Source organism: Gallus gallus, chromosome 2 (genome assembly GCF_016699485.2).
Source record: "Gallus gallus isolate bGalGal1 chromosome 2, bGalGal1.mat.broiler.GRCg7b, whole genome shotgun sequence".
NCBI lineage: Eukaryota > Metazoa > Chordata > Aves > Galliformes > Phasianidae > Gallus > Gallus gallus.
The window spans coordinates 102,582,076-102,601,807 of NC_052533.1; the positions used below are offsets into that span (position 1 = coordinate 102,582,076).

Sequence of the window (19,732 nt, forward strand, 5' to 3'; positions counted from 1 at the left end):
AAATCAACTGATCTTCACCTAAAATCTCTCCAGGCGAAGCATCTGACAGCAATTCACTGTAAAATCTGCCTTGGTTGTAAAACTATGGATTTTATTTGAAGTTCAAATGCATGTACGCTTTAAATCACAGACGGTGGAATTTGTTGGATTGAAGCAGGTATGTCTTAGCTATTCACAGCCTTCTAAAAGCTAGAGAGATGAGCACTTTCAGGAGGTCTTTCAGTCCTATTAACAGAGCAATCTATTCCTGACGAGTCACTTCTGTGAGGGCTCCCTTCTCCTTCCCCTTGTTATGAAGGAAACATTGTTAATTCAGATTAAGGGACTACAGTTTAGACCATAGAGTCATAGAATCATAGAATCACAAGGTTGGAAAGGACAAGATGATCTAGTCCAACCGTCCTCCTATCACCATTACTACCCACTAAGCTACTAAACCGTATCTCGTAGATGCCAAATGTCATTCAAGACAAGTCCCTCTCCTCACTGACGACTTGCTGCCAAGCTCCCTTTACAATGTAGACGTTTCCCACAATGTTATCAACTCAACATTAAATATCACTTTCATACAGATTGCTTTCCCAGGCACTAATCTATCAAGACTAATTTTGAGCATCCATTAAGCAACCAGAAATAAAATTACTTTAAGAACACTTGAGACAAATTGCCTCACACTCTTTAAGAAGACATTCATTCAAGTTTTATAATCTTTGTTGCCACTTGCAATAATTCAAGAGACAAACTACCACTGGGCACAGTGTGGGTCCTTCCACCCTTTCCAGCTGACAAAAATTCACAGACTTCAAGAATAATCTTGGGGAAAAGGAGGAGAAAAAATACACGAAGAGCAAGAACTACAGACATTAAGATTTATTGCTGATTTCCCCATTTGGCAAAGCTGTCAACCCACCACAGTTCCATGTGGGAATTATCTCCAGAAGCCCCACGGCCTCCATCACTGTGCCAACTCAGATAACGTGACTACAGACCTGCGTGCAGCAACTTGCTGCTTACTGAACAGTTGGAAACAGTTGGAAAGTCCATCCTTCCTGATACAGAATTCACAGCAGGATCCTGGCTCTGACACTGTTTGGTACGACCTGCTGTCAGATTTCAACAAAAGAAGTGGGGGCATCCAGTGGGGAATGCTACTTTTCCTGAGTTCAATTCCCTGTGCAAGAAACTGCTACTGGGAGGTTCTTACACAAAGTCATAGGCACGAGGCCAAGCAGATTTTCTTTTACCACATCAATCGGAAATAGTTTGTGTTGTGCTTTGAGGCAAAGGCTCATAATTATCCTACTGAGTATGCTGCTCTCTTACCAGCACTACGGATGGCATAGTTTTTCCTTAATTAAAAAAAAAAAAAAAAAAAAAGACAATGGGTCCCTTTCCCTGTGTTTGGTTGCACTTCTTCATTCTTGCTGCTGTATTTTATTTATGATAGGGTTTCTGGGCTGCAAGTCAGCTCGTTTCCAGCTGCTGAGATCTGGTTCCTCTTTACGTGCCTGTTCTCTCAGTGTAAACAAGCAAAGCTTCTCCAACTCCGCTGATCACAAGGCTGTAAACAAAGGATACCACAAATACAGCATCAGGCAAGTCCCTTTACTTGATACAGTGCCAAACAGCACAACATTAAAAGAAAGGTATTCATTTGTCTAAATATATTTCAACCTAGAGACGGTATCCCTGGTGATGTTTTCATTTGTCTTGCTAAGAAGAGGCTGAAAAAAGAAACATCTTATTTTACAGATCCCACCAGAAAAGTACTCCTCCATATTTTAGGGCTACTTAGAGAAGATGGCATCCAGTGAGGAAAATAACTGCATCCTGCTCTGGGGAGATCCCCCTGGCCTAGGGAGGCCAATAGCAATCCCTGTGCTTACTGCAGTTTGAGAGCAAGCTGGTGGAAGAGCACTGCCCTGGCTGCAATGGCAGGGGTTCCTGAGTGCTTTCTTCTGCCACTGCTCACAGCACAGTGCTGGCACACTGCTCTCCAAGGCTTGGGCCAGAAGCAGGGCTCCAAATTAGGATGAATGGTTTTTACCAGCAAAACCATTCACTGAACTAAGCTGTCAACCCACTCGATGTGTGCAATAAGCCCCAAATCTGAGATGAATACGGTAGGAAACTGACTCTTCTCCGCTTTCATAACAGCGCAAATCTGAGTGTACTGACCTTTCCTCTGAGCCTAATGGCTTAGTTAGCTTATGAAACAGAAAAGCTCCTTAATGAATTTCATAAACAAAACAAACTTTTGTGAAGTTCATTTGTAAGAGTTGGGTTTTTCTTTTCCATGGGAAAAAACACGCGCATGTGAAGCTGAAGGCTCTCTGGTCTTTAACAGCATTGCACTCCCTTATATCCTTAGTTTTGGTGAGCCATTTTAGAGATCACATACTCCCTGCTCCTGAGAGGAGCAAACATGTAACAATGGCACAAGACCTTACACTTATACAGTGAGCAGCCCTGGGAGGTAGGTGCTGGGCAGACAGACTGCTCTGGAGATGGAATACCTCAGGTTGTGGAACTACCACCAAGGATCAAGGGACTGTGAGGACTGCATGCTTTACAAATAGATCTAAACCACATGTGTCTGTGAGTACCTGAGCGCATTCTGGAGAGGGTTAACCCCATGTCTTGCTTAGATTTTATCTCCAAATACAAACACACCCTCTGCATTGTTTTCTTTGAAAGCCAAGGTTGGATAATAATTCTTTTTTCTAAGGAGGAGAGCCCACTGAATATACGAAGAAATATACCCAACAGTTTTAGAAAGAACTCTTAGAACTATAGAATCATTTGAGTTGGAATGGACCCTTAAAGGCCATCTAGCCCAACTCCTCTGCAATTAACAGGAACACCCACAGCTACATCAGGCTGCTCAGGGGTCCAGCCTGACCTTGAGGGTCTCCAGGGATGGGGCACCCACCGCCTCTCTGGGCAACCTGTTCCAGTGCCTCACCACCCGTACTGTAAAAAACTTCTTATAACCAATCTAAATCTCCCCTCTTTTAGTTTGAAACCATTTTCCACTGTCCTGTTACAACAGACCCTGCTAAAGAGTTTGTCCCCTTCTTTCCTAAAGCCTCTCCTTAGATACTGAAAGGCTGCCCTCATGTCTCCCTGGAGCCTTCTTTTCTCCAGGCTGAACAGCCCCAACTCTTTCTCCTGGGCCCACTGCTCAAACCTGTCTAGGTCTCTTCTCTCCTTTTTTCTTTCTACAGTTATATTTTTTACAACATTTTTTAACAGAGACTTCAAAAAATGCCCAGCCTGTCACTGCTGTAGCATTCTGAGTGATCCTATACAAAAGATATTAAATTATACAGCACTGCTCTATGAAAACGTACTTGCATTTAAATTGCTTTTTAACATCTTATGTCTTACATTAGAGGAGAAGAAGAACCTCTTTCTGTAGGACTTCAGGCAACCACATGCCCACGCAACCCATACTCACCAGGCTACCAAGCCAACAGAAACCATCATTACAGCTTCAAGATGAAGCAGAGCAAAAAACCATGGCTAAATGCCAACCCTTTATTTACCTTCGGTTTACCATCTGTCAAATCCTTTGGCTTCTGTTTATTGTGGAGCGCACAGCTAACCACATTTGATCATCACTCAGAAATGAAGGTATGATCTGGTCCATTGCAACACTGGAGCAACACTAAAAAACTCAGTGATTAACGATCTCATGAGTGCTCTGCAGCTGCTATCATCTAAGAAACTATTTTCAGAGGTTTGCTGAGAGCCAAGGCACTACTGAGACACAAACAATAATGGAACTTGAATTTGGTTTTGAATTGTAACAATGAAAGCACAACAGTGGTCTAAGGGCTAACAAGAAGTTTCTTTTAATGATACAGATGTGTTCATAATTCATATTTGCTTTCAGTGCACGTAGAGCATGTGCAGCTGCATGGGTCTGTGTGCTCATGTTCCCAGTGCTACACATATTTTTTAGCATACATGTCTGTGAATATGATGTGATATCTGTATTATAAAAAGCCTGCCCCTAGCATGTAGGACTGCAAATACATGTAAACATGGTCAGGAAGAGCAAGCTAATGGCCTGTACCAGGAGCATAGTATGTACATTGATACTGGTTCAGTCTCATAGACACATAGGTCACATTAATGTATTTCTAGAGCTACAAAAAACATTCATGAGCTGTTTTAGCATTTGAGATTACATGTACCTAACATACATGTGGGGATATATATTCACACATATATATGTGGGGCTAGTTTAAACTGAGATTTTCCTTTCTGTAACTTCTTCGTCACACCTGCAAAAAGAACATGCTAATTCCATTCAGTGCAAGGCTGAACCTTTAGAACGACAGTCAAACTCTGAAGGAGAAAAAAGTCTACAGCTTTTCAACAGCAAGCAGACTTCTATTTCCAGTAACAGATCTATCCACAGAGATACAATCCCTTCTTTAATAGTTTTTGCATGGCAGAAGTGCTAAGGAGTATCAGCCTTGGACTGGGATTCCCTTTTGCTGAGCACTGTTCAAACACAGATCAAAAACACTGTCTTTGTTTGCAATCCAATCCTTTGCATCACTACCTGAAAGCTTCAGGATAGGTGATTCGTAAGGTCTGACCATGAGTTACAAAATCCAGATACAGCTTTGGAAGAAGTTTATTATTACTATTTTTCTCCTCGCATTTTTGCATTCACAGTACAGATGGCATGAGGGCCTGTTCAGAAACATGAATCTATTGGCTAAAAAGATGTTGTTACCAAACCATGATTCCTACATTTTAGTTCCTATTCTGCCACTGATTTACGGTATGACTTTGAGTGGGTCATTTATGAGCCAGTTGCATCCATTTATCTAGCTGTAAAACACACTGAGTGAATTATGGTGGGGCTTACTGTCCAAAATGTCCACGTCCTCCCACAGAAGCAGAAGAAACGATCTTCTGCTTGTATTACCAGACTGAATCTGTCATTGTGCACCTGGTTCTCCTTACATTCAAAATATTACTGGCACTAATAGAACTTGCCATTTGAAAAGTGTTTCCACATGAAGCACGGTGTGGAAATTCATTTTTACTGTTAAGAACAAAGCTCACGTAGGCACTTACCAAGAAATTGTCAGTACGTTGGCAGTCATGGCAAAGAAGAACGGTGATAAGCTAGCAGTGATAACCTGTAAAATTGAAAGGAGGAAAAAAAAAACCAACCTTGTGACCTTGTGATAACGCAAATGAAAACTGAAATACTTTACCTGAAATTAAATCTCTTTGTAGTTACTTTTTTAACCATTAGATCCCATAGCAAAAATAGGAAGTCAGCGGGCAGAAGGAACCCAATGGGACTATTCTAAGCGAGGAGTCATTGCTGAAGGTGAAACTTTCCATTCCTGCCCAACCTCCCTTCCCTGCGTGAGTACAGAGCCTACACAGAGGAACCTCCTTTTTCCTCTGGCCAGAAACAACAGAAAAAGGCCCAACATTGGGGGACGCAGAGCTGTGCTACTAGCTTGGGGCAGAAATGTGGGGTAGCATTGCGAATCACATTCCACAGTCAGGTTGGATAGGGCTTTGAGCAACCTGATCTACTGCAAGGTGTCCCTGCCCGTTGCAGGGAGGTTGGAACTAGGTGACATTTAAAGGCCCCTTCCAGCCCAAACCACTCCATGATTCTAGGAAAACTTGCTTCTCATTAGGTTAGGGGGTCAATGGAGAAGAAAATGTGACTATCACATACTGCAGCTGAATTTTGACTCCTACAGAATGTGGGATACAGTAGAGGCAGGGAACTAGAGCAGAAGGTCCCCTACTACATATCCCAGTTAGATGAGTGTGAAAATCTGGTAGCTTTTATTTGCCAACAGTAATGTAGACTGGGGAGACCAGTCAGGGTCCTAGGCTTTAAGAGCCTCATATTTCTGATGAGAATGAGAGCCTGAAGTGTATTTGTAGGTGTAGGGAGGACAGGAAAAAGAAAAAAGAGAATGAGGTAAATAAAAACAACGCAACCTCAACAGGTTTATAATCTTTTCTTACATCAAAGTGTCTGGGCAGAGAAGATGGGGGCAAGTGACTTTACATTCTTGCAGCGCTGATCCCAGAAACAGTTAGTTCCTGAGACACAATGGCTCACAACAGATCCCAGTCCCTGTTATGGAACTACCACATCTGCAGGCTGCCCTCGGTTTTGGACATTTTGTTGCCAGATGGATAATGTAAGATGGAAAGAGTTCAGAGAACAGTGACAGAGTCTTTAGATGCAGGGATTGATTTTCAGTCAACAGTTAGGATAAGCAATGCCTGTGGGAATGATTTACAAATACTTGGGAAACATGAGCACCGAGGAATGAAAGGAACTATTCAGAATAATACAAAGTTGCCCAAGTCAAAAGATGAAATTAAGAAACAAAACATTTAAATAATTATCAGCTAAGATTTCCTAATAGTTGTTTGTCTAGCTGACTCTCAGGAGAGACAGCAGAAACTTCAGCTCTTAAGCTATTAGAGAGCTGTTAAAACACTAATACACGTCCAGCAGGGAAGTAAATGATTCTCTGTAGTAAACTGCACACCAGAGGTCGAGCTGACAGTGTATGAGTCAACAGCCATTGTATCTGCTATGGCTGCATTTTAGAAAACAGGTTTCTGAATCTGTGGATCACAAGCAGCAGCAGAAGAGATGCTAGTACATCAGTCCTCCAGCCCCACTGAAGGAGTTAGTTGGAGGGGGGGCAATAACGTAAAGCTGGCAGCCCTCAGCTACATGTCAGTCAAATATATACACAATTGAACATACGAATAACTAAACACACTCAAAAGAGACTGAGATGGGAGAAGGATGAGTCATAAACTGAGAGTTAGTCCCCAAAACTCACCTGTCCACGCTCAGGTCACACCTTGACCTGTTCCATGATCATTTGCAGCCAGAGGGAGCTGACACACAGTCTGAGTGGCAGTCAGAGCACTCAGAAGATGCACCTTTATGCACTTTACCTCTTACACTAGGTTGGGTATCTGTCAGTTCCAAACCAGCACTCCAACATACAGCTACACCTGGCACCAGAGGGCTGGGCTCTTCCCTTGCACACCTTGCAGCAGCTGCAGTGATCTACACAGAGTTATTTCTTGCTTACATCAGTGTGAATGACCATAGAAACGTCGGCACTGAGCTTATCTTAGGCTAATGCTGATTTATTATGTAAAAACACACAGCATTCGTTACCAAGCATGTAAACATGAATTTATGAAGGATGGCAGCTGTGACATTTACAGAGTGTTCTTTTCTTTAAGTTGCTCTCCTGAAAGAAACTAAAGTGCAGCAATTGAGAAGTGACACAAGTCAAAGCTGTGTCGCCCACTCCATTTTAGAGTCGTGTTTATTAGAATCTTGAGAAGAGGCCAAGAGCAGAGAAACAAGCATTAAAGAACCCTGCGAGCGCAGGCCTTATCAAAAACAATACACCATTCTACTGCCATCATCCCAAAACACTGCAAAAATGCTCCTGCGGGCTGCAGTCTTTTGGACCATCGCTGCAGAACACTGCTGTATTTTTGAGAAGTTATGAAAGAGTGCCTCAGTGCCAAAGAGAAACAAAATGTGGGTTGGAAGAGTACATGAAGTAAGTGTGCACAAGGAAAAAAGAAAGAAAGGAAAACATCACTAAAATGCCCAGCTTTGATTGTTTGTGTAGAAGAGGTGCACATTTGAAAATAAAGAAACAAGCATTCAGGGAATCTACCCATCAGATTTGCTCCAAGGGAAGACTCTCAACTCCGGGCACATTGCTCAGAAACCAATTCTCCTTTTACTACAGTTGAGCATTTCTTGAAGTGTTTTAAGTGCACATGTATTTAGTTAAAAAAAAAAAAATACACCTACATTGATGTTCTGGATGTCCTTTGAAATAAAAATCACGCTAAGTGCAGTAATCTCTCTTTCTTCATCGTAAAGGTCAGAGTTGTCCTCCTAGGCATTCAGCTGCCTTTGGAAAAGGAGTGAGCTTGCAAGGCAAAGGAAAGCAAGCAAAGAGCAAACGAAAGGTAATGACTTTCAAATCTATTTTAGTGCCGAACCACTGAAACCAGGAGGTGGAAAGGAACATTTTAATTAGCTAAAACCAGTCTGTTTCAAACAAAGTCCCCCCCCTGATTTTGACATAGTTACCGATTCTCCCAACTGATACAGACTGGATGGCTGAACCACAACCATTTGAGAAACAGGAACAGTTCCATGAGCTCTGGCTACGTGTGTGCCTGTAGGAGCCGTGACTGTGCAGTGCTGCAAAAGCTGTTTTTAAAAACATTTATACTGTGAACGTTTTCACGACATTCTGAAACAGCTTTCAGTGATTAGGAACAAAATCTAAGTGTAGCATCATCTAACAAAACATTTCCATGTGAGCCGAAATTGTTCCTGAGCAATCTTTTCAAATGCTTCCTTGCCCACCTCCTCCCCCCCCCCCCCTCCCCCCCAAAAAAAGATTGTTTTCTTTACTTCTTAAAATAAACCATTCTACGTTTACCATGTCACTCTGTTGTACCATGGAAACAACATGCACCTCAAGGGAGCACACAGTTAACACTTATTTACCTTAATCTCAACTATTTTTATAGTTCCAGTCACTGATTTATTTGAAGTTATTTTATACATCAACAAAAATGTGCGCATTACAAAGGACATTTGTTGTCACAGTGAGGAACAGTTTCAGTTGTTCACAAGACATATCAGCATTGAAGGAAATAACTGCACCTTTGTGAGGGATACTTATCTGGAACCAGGTCTGTGAATAAAAGGAGCATGCTCTGATCTCCTGCACTGCTCCAGGCCCCCGTCCATTGGCGCACCCTAACTTACTCTACCTGAAACAGCTTCCATGGCAAGGCAGATAGCCTGCATCAGCTAGGATTGCAAATCCCATCAGGAAGGAGAAGAAAGAAGCTTAGAGCAATGATTACCATGAGCACAGCATCTTTGGACATGCTCAAGGCGAGGCTGGATGGGGCCCTGGGCATCCTGGTCTAGTGCCAGATTTAGTGACTGACCACTCTAGGGTTGGAACTAGATGATCTTTGAGGTCCCTTCCAACCCAAGCTATTCTACAATTCTATGAATTCTGCAGGACTGCTGAAGTAAAGACTGGGTCTGAGTAGTTAGACAATGAAACAAACAAACAAACAAAAACCAGAACAGATTTCTTTCCATAGATCTTCCAGTAGAGGGAGTGAACAAGAATCAGAAGAGAAAACAGAGGGTGACCATGTCCTCTGGCTGGATTATGACACACAGAAATGTCTATAAAACAGCAGCTTTTTACAACTTACTTCTTGTAATTACTTCTGAAACTCACAAGTACTAGAAGCGGGGTTGGACTCAGCTAGAAAAGCTGGAAGAGCAGAGAAACACACTCATTCCTCAACTAATTTCATGGTCCCCGCAGCGCAAAACAAAGCTGTTGAGATCCCTGTTCATCCAGTCTCTGAATGGGAGTGAGATACTTTCAGTGATAAGGAAAGAAATGAACATTGCAAACAGTGAAACAGAAACCAATGAGGCTGAACCCCTTCACCTAATGACCATGGACATGCAAAAGCTCCAGAGTTTGTGCATTGCAGAAATGGCGACCATCAAAGATAACTCATCAGAAGTTGGCAAAGCATGAACTGTGGTGAAAGAACCTCGAGTAAGGATTGTGAGGAATCCCTTTAGAGGAAAAACTTCGTTTTTCTTCTGTGGTGAAATGTACACATACTGCTTGTTAGAAAGGTCGAGCTTTGGGTACTGGCACACCACAGCCTGACCAGGCAGAGGAATGTGGGGCTCTGGAATTTCAACCCACAACAAGTGGCATGAGCAGAGGTTTCAAGCTTCTTGGTTAGGAAAGATTCCCAAATTCAGTTCCTCACCAAAATGGGTGAGAACTGGCTAGATAAATGTTCCCTTCCTGACCAATCTATCACTGATCCTCTCCATCTATCTCTGACTTCACAATTACCTTAGAGAAAGATTTTCAAGCTGCCAAAGTTGGCTTTGGATTTTGAATATCTAACATTTCTGAAGTGTTGGGGAACTTGTCATTTATATTGCCAGCAACACCAATGAGGACATTTTCATAATTAAGATTCTGATTTAATCTTCCTACCTGAGACTGAAAGACACGGGGGGTTTAGTCCAGACACGACTACGACTTGTTAATATTACAACTATATCTGCGCATACCATATAAATAGTATATCTCCTCTGATTCATTGTTAAACTACAAAGTTCAATGCCACAGTTCTTGCTACGAACGAACACAGAATACATTATAATAAAGCTTTCCTTAATTCGTGTACACAGAGCCAATCTTTGTAAGCTCCCTTCCCCAAACTGCCAAAACCCCCGTCCTTACAAAAACTCATATTTCATCCAAAGACAGGGTTTTGAAACGGCTCATCAAGTTCATTCACTGTTCAAAATACATCTTCTTATTTATCATCAGGTCATCTTCTCAAAACATCGGGAAAAAAACTTCTGATGTGCGTAACCTTTGTTTTCACTCTGCTGGGGGAATTAAAGCAATGTCAAGCTTTTTATAGACGTAATATTTGTCGTGTCCCTTTTCTGCATGCTTTAACCAGTTGCTAAAATAATTGTCAAAAATCGCCAGGGAAACGGATCACTGTGAGCACTGCTGGAAGCAGCTACACCAAGACAATCCCAGTACTATGAAAAAGGCCAAAATTACAGTGGGTAAAAATGACTAACGCTTGCTCTTTTGTTTCTCAAGGGACAGACACTGAAATAATTTATCAAATTTCAATGTTACATCCCTTTTGCGTGTACATCTACTTGAGAGTAAGCATATGTACATATACACACGTATAAAACGCTTGTCAGGCAGGAAGATCTTGCAGTAAACAACAACTTCAAAGCAGGAAAGTAACAGTTAATCCTCCAGTGAGTTTTCTGAGCTATTAACACCATTCCTCTTCCTCCTTGTTTACACACATTTCTCATTTCAGCTGGACTACCAGCCACTTCTATCTAGCTTTCCTCTACCTTGCTACATTCAAATGTAAGGCAGACATTGCCAGGGGGTAAATTCTCTGAACTTTAGCGAGAATATTCTGATACAGAGATTGAGCAGCTCCAGAAGCAGATGAAGAAAGAAGGCTGGGACAGCCAAATACATGTGAGAATACAGAGCAACCTGACTATCCCCTGGTTAAATCCTAACTAGAGTGGTCCACTGTGTATTGAGAAGCCCATTGAAATAACCCAGACCTTAGAGTAGATCTTTGTAGATCAAGTTCTGACAGTGAAGTTCCACAAACTGCAGAAAGTCAGCACTGGACAGTCAGAGACACCAATACTCACTAACTACTAGAGGCTGTTGTGGGCACTGGAAACCTACCTCAGCTGGGCAGAATAGGCATTGGAACAAAAATCCCTGCTGTAGATGGCAACCATGGTACACAACTTCCCTTGCAAGGAAAGTAGGATGGGACTAGAGCTAAAGTCAGACACGTGAGGATCGTTTGAACAGAGATGGGAAAAAATACAAAGAAAACACGGAGAAAAGAAGAAATATGATTTTACTCCCATTGTCATCAGTCAAAATAAAGTACCATTATCAGTTTCAGATACTGTGCACAGCAGATCCTCATAGACCTGCACAGCACCTGAAAGAATTCTGCAAGCAAAACCAGACCAAAATCAAACTTGCACTGTTTAATTTCAGATCCGCGATGGAAATAAGAACTTCCCCAGGATGGAGGCAACATGGCAGTGGTAACAGAGCTGATCATTTCACGATCCACAAAGCATGGATTTAGCCAAACAGCTGTTCTACCAGCTGCTGTAGATTTCTCTGAGATTCTTTATTTCATATCTACCTAAATGTCTGCACAGATCGACAGCTTCCCTGAAGTATATTTTCCTCAAAAGAGGCTTGGTCCCTTTCCTCTGTCCTTTGCAATTGTAGTTTTAGAGCATTATTAAAACAATAACAGCAGAATCAATTGGTTCCACGTACAGTGACTCAAAAGGAGTCAGTGCCTAGACATGCCCTGGCAGTTGAACACTTAAAGATAAAACTTAGTTCTAGTTTAAACTAGCCAATTTGATTTTCATAGCAATTAACTTCTCACCCGCTTAAAACCACCTACACATTTCATTCAAAGCATAGAAGAGTTCAAGAGTCATTTAATAAATGACAAACTCGGCAAAACGCCCTCTAACATGTCTTCAGAACAGAAGTATAAATGGTCACATTTAGCAAAATCATTGGATATTTTTAAGTTTCACTTGTTTTTTATGTCTACCAAAACTGAAAAGAGTATCTCACAGAGGAGTATCTCTGTATCTTAGCTTCTCAACTGCTGTTCCAAACTTCCATCTAGTAGGATTGTAAAAGTCATAGAATCCTCTGTGTTTCCATGCCTGGGCACATGCATGTGGTTCCAGTACTTCAGGAATTAGGTGCACAGTCTGTACTTTCTAGCACAGTTACAAAGATTTTCTCAGAACTGTATTTAGTATATACTTTTTGTTTCCAGAATGTGATGACCAACACAACCAAGACCTCGACTTTACAGAAAGCAAAGACGGATGTGTGGATTACCAGACGCAATTAATAGATTTTGCATGAGAAAACTCTCCTGTTACGAAAGATAGGATATCATGTCATGTTTATAATGCTCAGACATGAACAAGACTTCCTATTTTCAGGAAGGCCTACCAGCGTATAAACACACATCTACAACCATTCATATATAAACACATACTATATATAGCATGGAAATGTATAAACATACATCACTGATGGGATATGACTGAGGAATTACAAGTACTCATAACTCATTTTGACAGATATCTCGAGACTTTATAAAAAACCTCTGCTTCTTGCAAAAGATGGTATTTGGTTGAAGATCATAGTAGCTACTTCTTTTTGGACACCAACGATCCACTTCACTCCACACAGACATCATATTTCTTTCATAAAAAAGAGAAAACAAAATGAAGAAGCATGTGCCCTCTATAATATATGGATATAATAGCCAAATCATACATTTCCCCTCTCTGGGATTGATAGGATAGCTGATAATGACGATAACCTCCAGTCTATAAAGTATAAAAAGGTATAGTGCTGAATTAAATTTTTACTGTCCCTCTATTTATATTTAAATGTTTCTCTTAAATGTGACCACTGAAAATGTAATCCAGACCCGACATTTCTCTCAGCTTTAATCTTCTGTACAGAGGAGAAATTAAGTTCTCCCTGAAGCATGCTTTGCTGATATGGAATCACAACCAATCATGATTCAAACAAGTGGGCATATATGCACCAGACTAATAGCATCTGTTTAGATAAGTTGTGCAGACGAGAGGCACAATCCGTGTAGCAGCTGAAGCCCTGTCAAATAAGGGCAACAAAGGTTATTTAAAGAGGAATAAATGAAGGCTTCATTAGGCCAAGTAACTCTGATTGTCTTTGCTGAACAGTGCTTTGTCCCTTCTTGCTGCTACAAGACTGACTGTTAATGCCTATCTAACCAGAAGATTAAACATGTGTATTTCTACTTTATATCAAACCTAAGTCTCAATGCCCCCTGCTTCATGCATTGTAATGCTAAACTGCTCTCTTCCTTTGCCATTCAGTTTGTTGAGGATTTTTTTTTTCCTTGCATTCTTTTCTGCTACTGCAATGGTCTTAAACTGTTCCTGACATCTCATCTCTCCCTTGAAACCTTTGATCTCAGAAGCTGGTAGGGCAACATGATTCATCATCTTGCTGTAATTTTATGAATTATTAAAAATTTGTGTAACTTTATCAAATAACAGCAACAACAGTGGCAGCGAGTGTTCTACCTATTAAGATCACGAACACCAACTGGAGTGAACCAAAGGATGGTTTAATAAAGTTAGCTGGTTGATGTCAGAGCCATCAGGAGAATCTGCAGCAAGCCTGCAGTCAATGCGCATATCAGAGAAAAGAAGGGATCTGCATATTGACCTTCGCTTATGGGAAACTTACACCCCTTGGCATGCAGTTAGTTAGTTTTTCCACTTCTGTCCCACAGAGATTTTCACATAATGTCTGCCTGTGCTGAAAACAGTAGGAAACCAGGCACTGATGCCAATTGAGTGGATCTGAACCTGTATAAAAAACATGCCATTGTTTTTTCTTCACAGCTGTCTCAGTGCTATATTCTGTGTAATGCCCTCACTTTTACTGGTCAGTAATGCGGTACACTATATTTAAGAAATATTTATTTTATCTGATTTGATTTTTTTTTTTTTCAGTTCTGGGGAATGGCCAGCTGTTCTAATGTTCTGCTGCTTAAAATACTGCAATAAAATACACTTTGTTTTATGTTAAGCTCAGCAGTAGCCTTGTGGCATTTCAAGTTGTTCTTCACCTCATCTAACCCTTATGAGATTATGAAATAAAGGTTACTGTAAAGAGACAGAGAAGGCTGATAACCCACGTAAGAAGACCCTATTTTTCATTGTCACACTTAGGAGGTAAATTGAATAGGCGAACTGACAGTTTGCTATATGTATCTGGCACAAAAGAAATTGGCTGCTTGCAAAGGACTGAGCTTAGCATCTGCTGGTGTCTGTCTTCCTCCCAAACGCCAGGCTCCAGCAGGTGGGCTGGTAGCCAGATCAGGCAGGAACGATCACTCTAACAGCCTGCCTTACAGCATCAGGATCTCAGACTAAAAGTGAAAGATGAGGCAATTCCAAGCTCCTCACAGGTGAACCGGGACCTCCCCATAGTAGTGGCTCAGTGATGACTCAGCTGGTGCTCAGGGAATGAATCCAGGGAGCATAAAGCTCTTGGCTGTTTGAGTCCATGAAGACAAGAAAAATTAGCCTGAGTTTCCTGGAGGTAGAATACACTGGCATTGTGGTAGAAAACTGTATATGTAGGAAAAGACAGCTTTTAGTGACTGTGATAACTCTTCACCATTCAGCCCACCATTTCATAATTCTCACTAAAGTCCAAATCAACCAGGCTGATACTTTCCATCATTGTCAGTTCTCTCTGAAAGTGTCAGAGAACGGAGTGCAAGGGACCGTGACCTCTGACAGAAGACTTCAACAGTGATGTAACCAAGGCAAAAACGGGGCCAAAGGCAGATACGTTACAGGCTACATCAACATGTTTCCATGCACCCAAGGAAATGAACATTTGTCCAAAAGTCAGGTGGACACTCAATCTGCCATGCAGTTGGGGAATTCCATGCTTTAGGCTTTGGTTACACTCTTACTGCATCAAATAGATACCCTGATCAGCAACACTGTGAGTACTATCAGATGTACAATGGAACTAATATATCTCGCCAACCACTGCACATCTTTGTGTTAGAATGCAACCAGTACAAACAGTACAAGCATCAGCAAATGCAATCCTTTGACAGACAGGATGAGATACATGCTACCATTGACTTTCTGCAGTCTTGACCTTGGTACACCCCTGACACTACAGGTTCACAGGTCGTTGTCAGTGCAACACTTGAGAGATTTTTGGGTTCACCTTCAAACCTCATCTTGCCCACAGGATCACTGCTATATGTGCTATAAAACACCATGCACGCCGTTTTACTTCCGCACAGACAGCACAAATGTTGCTGAAAGGCACTGCTAGAGGCAACAAGGACATCTAGTTTAAGGGGAATACCTTAGGTGTGAAAGACAATATAATACCCTTTTCCCATTATTATAATCTATAGAAACACTTATATAAGTGTTTATACTCTTGGTCAATATTAAAACAATTTTCTTTCGTGACTAACTCAGAACTCTGTGGGGATATCACTAGTACCAAAAATAGCATAGGAAACTTTGGGATGCGTAATCAAGTATTTTTTTTTAAATCTGTTAGCAAAAAATAGCAAGTTTCCATCAACATCTCTCCCCCACGTACAGCTTTGGTATTTCTGTGCATGTATAAAGTCTATTTCCTATTGTATTTCCCATCTCACGACTCCTTTGGGAAAATCTAATTCATAAACAAGCAATTCCCAGACGAGATAACTAAGACCCTTTGCTGACCCCTTTCTGTACAACCCAACAGTAACAGAGCCACAGTCTCTGCCTTGCCACTTTCTGATGTGTTTCTGCTGTTTTAGTAATGATGTAATGGAAATAAATCAACATGCTATTATTATTATGCTAAAGATTGCAAAGAAGAATTGGTATTCTTTAAGGTTTTAATTTTCCATTCAAAACCAACAATCTTTCCAGGGCTTTCTAATCATTCACTGCTAGAAAAGGTCAAAATATTCCATCAAAAACCTTAAAAAAGCGATACTTGAAAAAAAATGTTTTTTAAGGCAATAACAGCCAACCCTTTTTGAGTAGAGGCCTTTTATGAACAATGACACAGGGTTACACATTCAGCACTGTGGGCGTCAGCAGTCCCTGAGTGTCCCATGGCAGTGACGGAAGCGACCACAGCCTTTGGCCAAGGTCCCTTGGTAAGGGTGAGGAAGCCTCTGTAAGATGACCCATTGCCTTCTTCCCTCTTAGGACAGCCATCCATAGCAATACGCATGGAGAGAAAGCTGGACTCTGCCCCTTCCTTCCCATGCTAGCTAGGAATAGGACAGAACCAGCCCGCAGTCATATCCCATGATTGTTTAAAGCTTACGTAATTTCCCTGAGCACCACATATTTCAGGGACTGGATATAAAGCAGGAGACATCAGCCATTCAGTCTGCCTCCCCCAGAACCCTATGGCTGTTTGCTAACTTTCAACAAAAGTCAAAATCTAAATCCTTAAGAAAGTGTCCAGAGTGAGATTGAAAAATGAATGCACTTGAGATTTTTATTTCTGAGCTGGAAGAAGGAGGGGAAGAGAGACGGGAAGACTCATTCCAGACAGCATCACCTCACTGCCATGAGAAGCTTTGAAGAAAGTGTGACACCAAGCGCCTACCAGAGGTCAATGATCAGGCTCAAGATACGTGAGGCAGTTTGGAGACATCTCACCCAGGAAGGTCTCTAAGAGCCAAAAAAAGCAGCTAGCAATCCAGATCCCGAAAAGAACCAAGAACCAGAAAGGGGAAGAACATGGCTCTTTTTTTTTGGTCATTTTTGGAAGCCTACATCGATGAAGCTTTGGAACCTTCCACATTGGTATGTTAGACAGTGAATGGTTTTCCCATATAATGTTGGCATTTACATCGGTATATTACTGATAGAAACTATTTCCAAATCAGTCCTTATTCTTTTGCCATCTCTTTGTCACATTTATGATTCATCTCCCAGCCTTAGCTCTCCAAATATAACTAACTCTAGGAGACTAAATAGAAACATGGGAGAATGGGAATCAACTACACAGAGGAACCAACAAACCTGCACCCTCTGCAATTCAAAATTCCATACATCAGGCAAAATCTACTTTTGAATTGTCATTTTCCACTGTCAAATCTATAGAGACAGTCTCTCAAGGGCAGGGGAGAAAGATACACTCCAAATTCGCAATCCTGAAGTTATCTTTATGTTCCAGAGAATGGCAATCCCTAATGTGCACAGTGCACTGGATATTAATGATGGACAGAAGAAAAACTAATTCAGAGCATGTCTTTGAGCTCAATCTATCAATTCGTGTCTGCTGAGATTATAAGTCTATTATATTGAGCACAGATTGTACCGCAGTACTATCCCTGAGCTGCAACACACAACTTTATGTACCTATCTGTGTGACCCTTTCATGCCCAGAAGTTGTGCAGCTGCCATTTTCAGTGGATACACAACTGTAGCCCTATACAACGCTTGTTAATAAATACCTTAAAACTTGCCATTACTTGAAGATGCAAAATCTCCAGTAAGTCTCAGCTATTCTTACAGGACTACAAGACAGCTTCCTTGAGTTGGGCTCGTGCCCCAGGGAGCCTGTGTGACTTAGCTTAGTGGTCATGTAGCACAGAGGTGTTGTTATGGAGACCGACGTCTTCCCAACAATTACATGGCATAATTAGTATTGGATGCTACAATGTAACTATCAAGTTGTCTCCATGGAAACTACTCAAAACCCTATACTTACAGGTTTCTGCAACTGGTCTTTTTTTATAATCTATAAGATGCAGTTGAGAGCACAGATTACCTCACCAGCTCAAGTTCAAGTTCAGCTGAGAAACGCATTTTTCTCTTCTAAGGTACTTTACCGTCCCCATGGTGACTGACAGGAATCAAATACGTGTGTCAAGAATAAAGTTACATATTTCATACAGTGAGGGCTGACCACAAATTAATAAGAATTTTTACCATCCTTAGTCATGTTTATGCAGGTGCGTGCATATCCACATGCAGAAAAGTACACATGGCATGGAGACAGAAGCAGCTCACTTCTACTTAACTCCTCCTTGGCATACAAGCATTAGGGTCATGGAAATGCCTTCTCACAGGTTAGAGATGCACTCCAAACCCCACTGGTGCACAGAGGGCACCCACCAGCACAGACTGGTCGGTTCTAGCGTACAAATCTCCATCTCACAGGGAGATTCTTTGCCTTGCATCTGCAGTTTTTCCAGGTCAAGGGAGCAGAGATCTTGAGACAGCCTTGCATGCAGTGCATACTGTGTTTATGGAACTGCAGTGGGAGTTTATGACATTCTTGCATAAAGTTTTGCAAGGTCCGTGCCAAGAAAGCAACATCATTGTAGCCAAGAATCTCACTGTCACTTTCGCCTGCATACAGCAGCACACAAAGAAGAGAGACTTCAGTCTGCAATACAACCAAACAGGCAAGTGCCAGGCAGCCAAACACATTCTTCTGGTTATAATACACACATAAGATCTTTAAACACAACTGTTTATCCTGAATCCCCTCCCATCAGGGCAGAGATGCACAAGGGAGCCATTTGCTTCATCTGGTGTCAATAGCAAGACTCTTACAATGGTACTTATTTCTGTAAGTAAACACTCCTCAGCAGAAATAAGGAGCTGGTATTATGGACCAGAATATTTTATAGCACTTACATGCTAAGCAGCAGTACAAGACAGGAACTAAGAAATTGACGTTAGGAGCTCACGTGCTTTAGGAAAAGGATCAAAACTGCAAAAATGTGGAAAAGAGATGAATTTGTTTTATTGCTCCGAGTTGGTTTGCCTCTTTAAATTAAGTAGATAAAATTCTTAAGTCAATTGCTATGTGTGAAGAGGAGCAGTGAGCATAACCAGGCTAGGAGCCCCAGAAGATTTGTAGCTGTAGCCTCTATTTTATGGTATGTGGGAAAAAAAGTGAATTTCTGCTTTAATAAAGAATGTCAGTGCTTTCCAATCTTTAGGAGAGTTATCATCCTTTATCATATGAAGATGGATATACTCTATCCTTTCTCTTCAAGACACCACGGGGACCTAAGAAGCAGATACACAGACACAAAATCTAAAATCAAAGACTACAGGAGACACCCTGAATAGCTGTTTGGTGCTCTGGAGAAGGACCAAAACTGCTGTGGTGTAAGTACAGTGGGCAACAGTTATGTGGGACCTGTGGAAAAGATGTTCTTTCAGACATTCCTGCAAAAGTACTTTTGCAGTGCCTGGCAGCCAGCATAAAATATGGGGAGTCCTGGGGCAAGTACTTCTAAAGTTAACAAACAAGGAACCAAAGCAACTGTCAGGGGACACTCTTATGTATCAAGGAGCTTCCAACAGGATTTGGATACACTAAAGATTACACAACCGTGCATTGGATGGGCATAGAGAAAAGGCATGCATACTCCTGCATACATTTTCTTCCAGACCATG

General features: G+C 41.5%; 1 protein-coding gene across 17 annotated transcripts in view; it reads right to left on the minus strand.

Annotated features, from left to right (window-relative positions):
* TMEM241 (transmembrane protein 241) overlaps positions 1–19,732 on the minus strand; it is a 99,928-nt gene that overhangs the window by 42,670 nt on the left and 37,526 nt on the right. For 7 of the 17 annotated variants that reach the window (XM_040688467.1, XM_040688449.1, XM_040688439.1 and 4 more), the window contains exons 14-15: positions 5,101–5,165; positions 856–1,561 (exon numbers count right to left, since the gene is read on the minus strand). The exons of 6 other annotated variants lie outside the window; for them this stretch is intronic. In XM_040688467.1, the coding sequence (XP_040544401.1) occupies positions 1,501–1,561; positions 5,101–5,165 (126 nt within the window). In that variant the 3' untranslated portion in view covers positions 856–1,500. 4 more of the 17 variants (XM_040688459.1, XM_040688542.2, XM_040688478.1 and 1 more) reach the window with 3 other exon arrangements.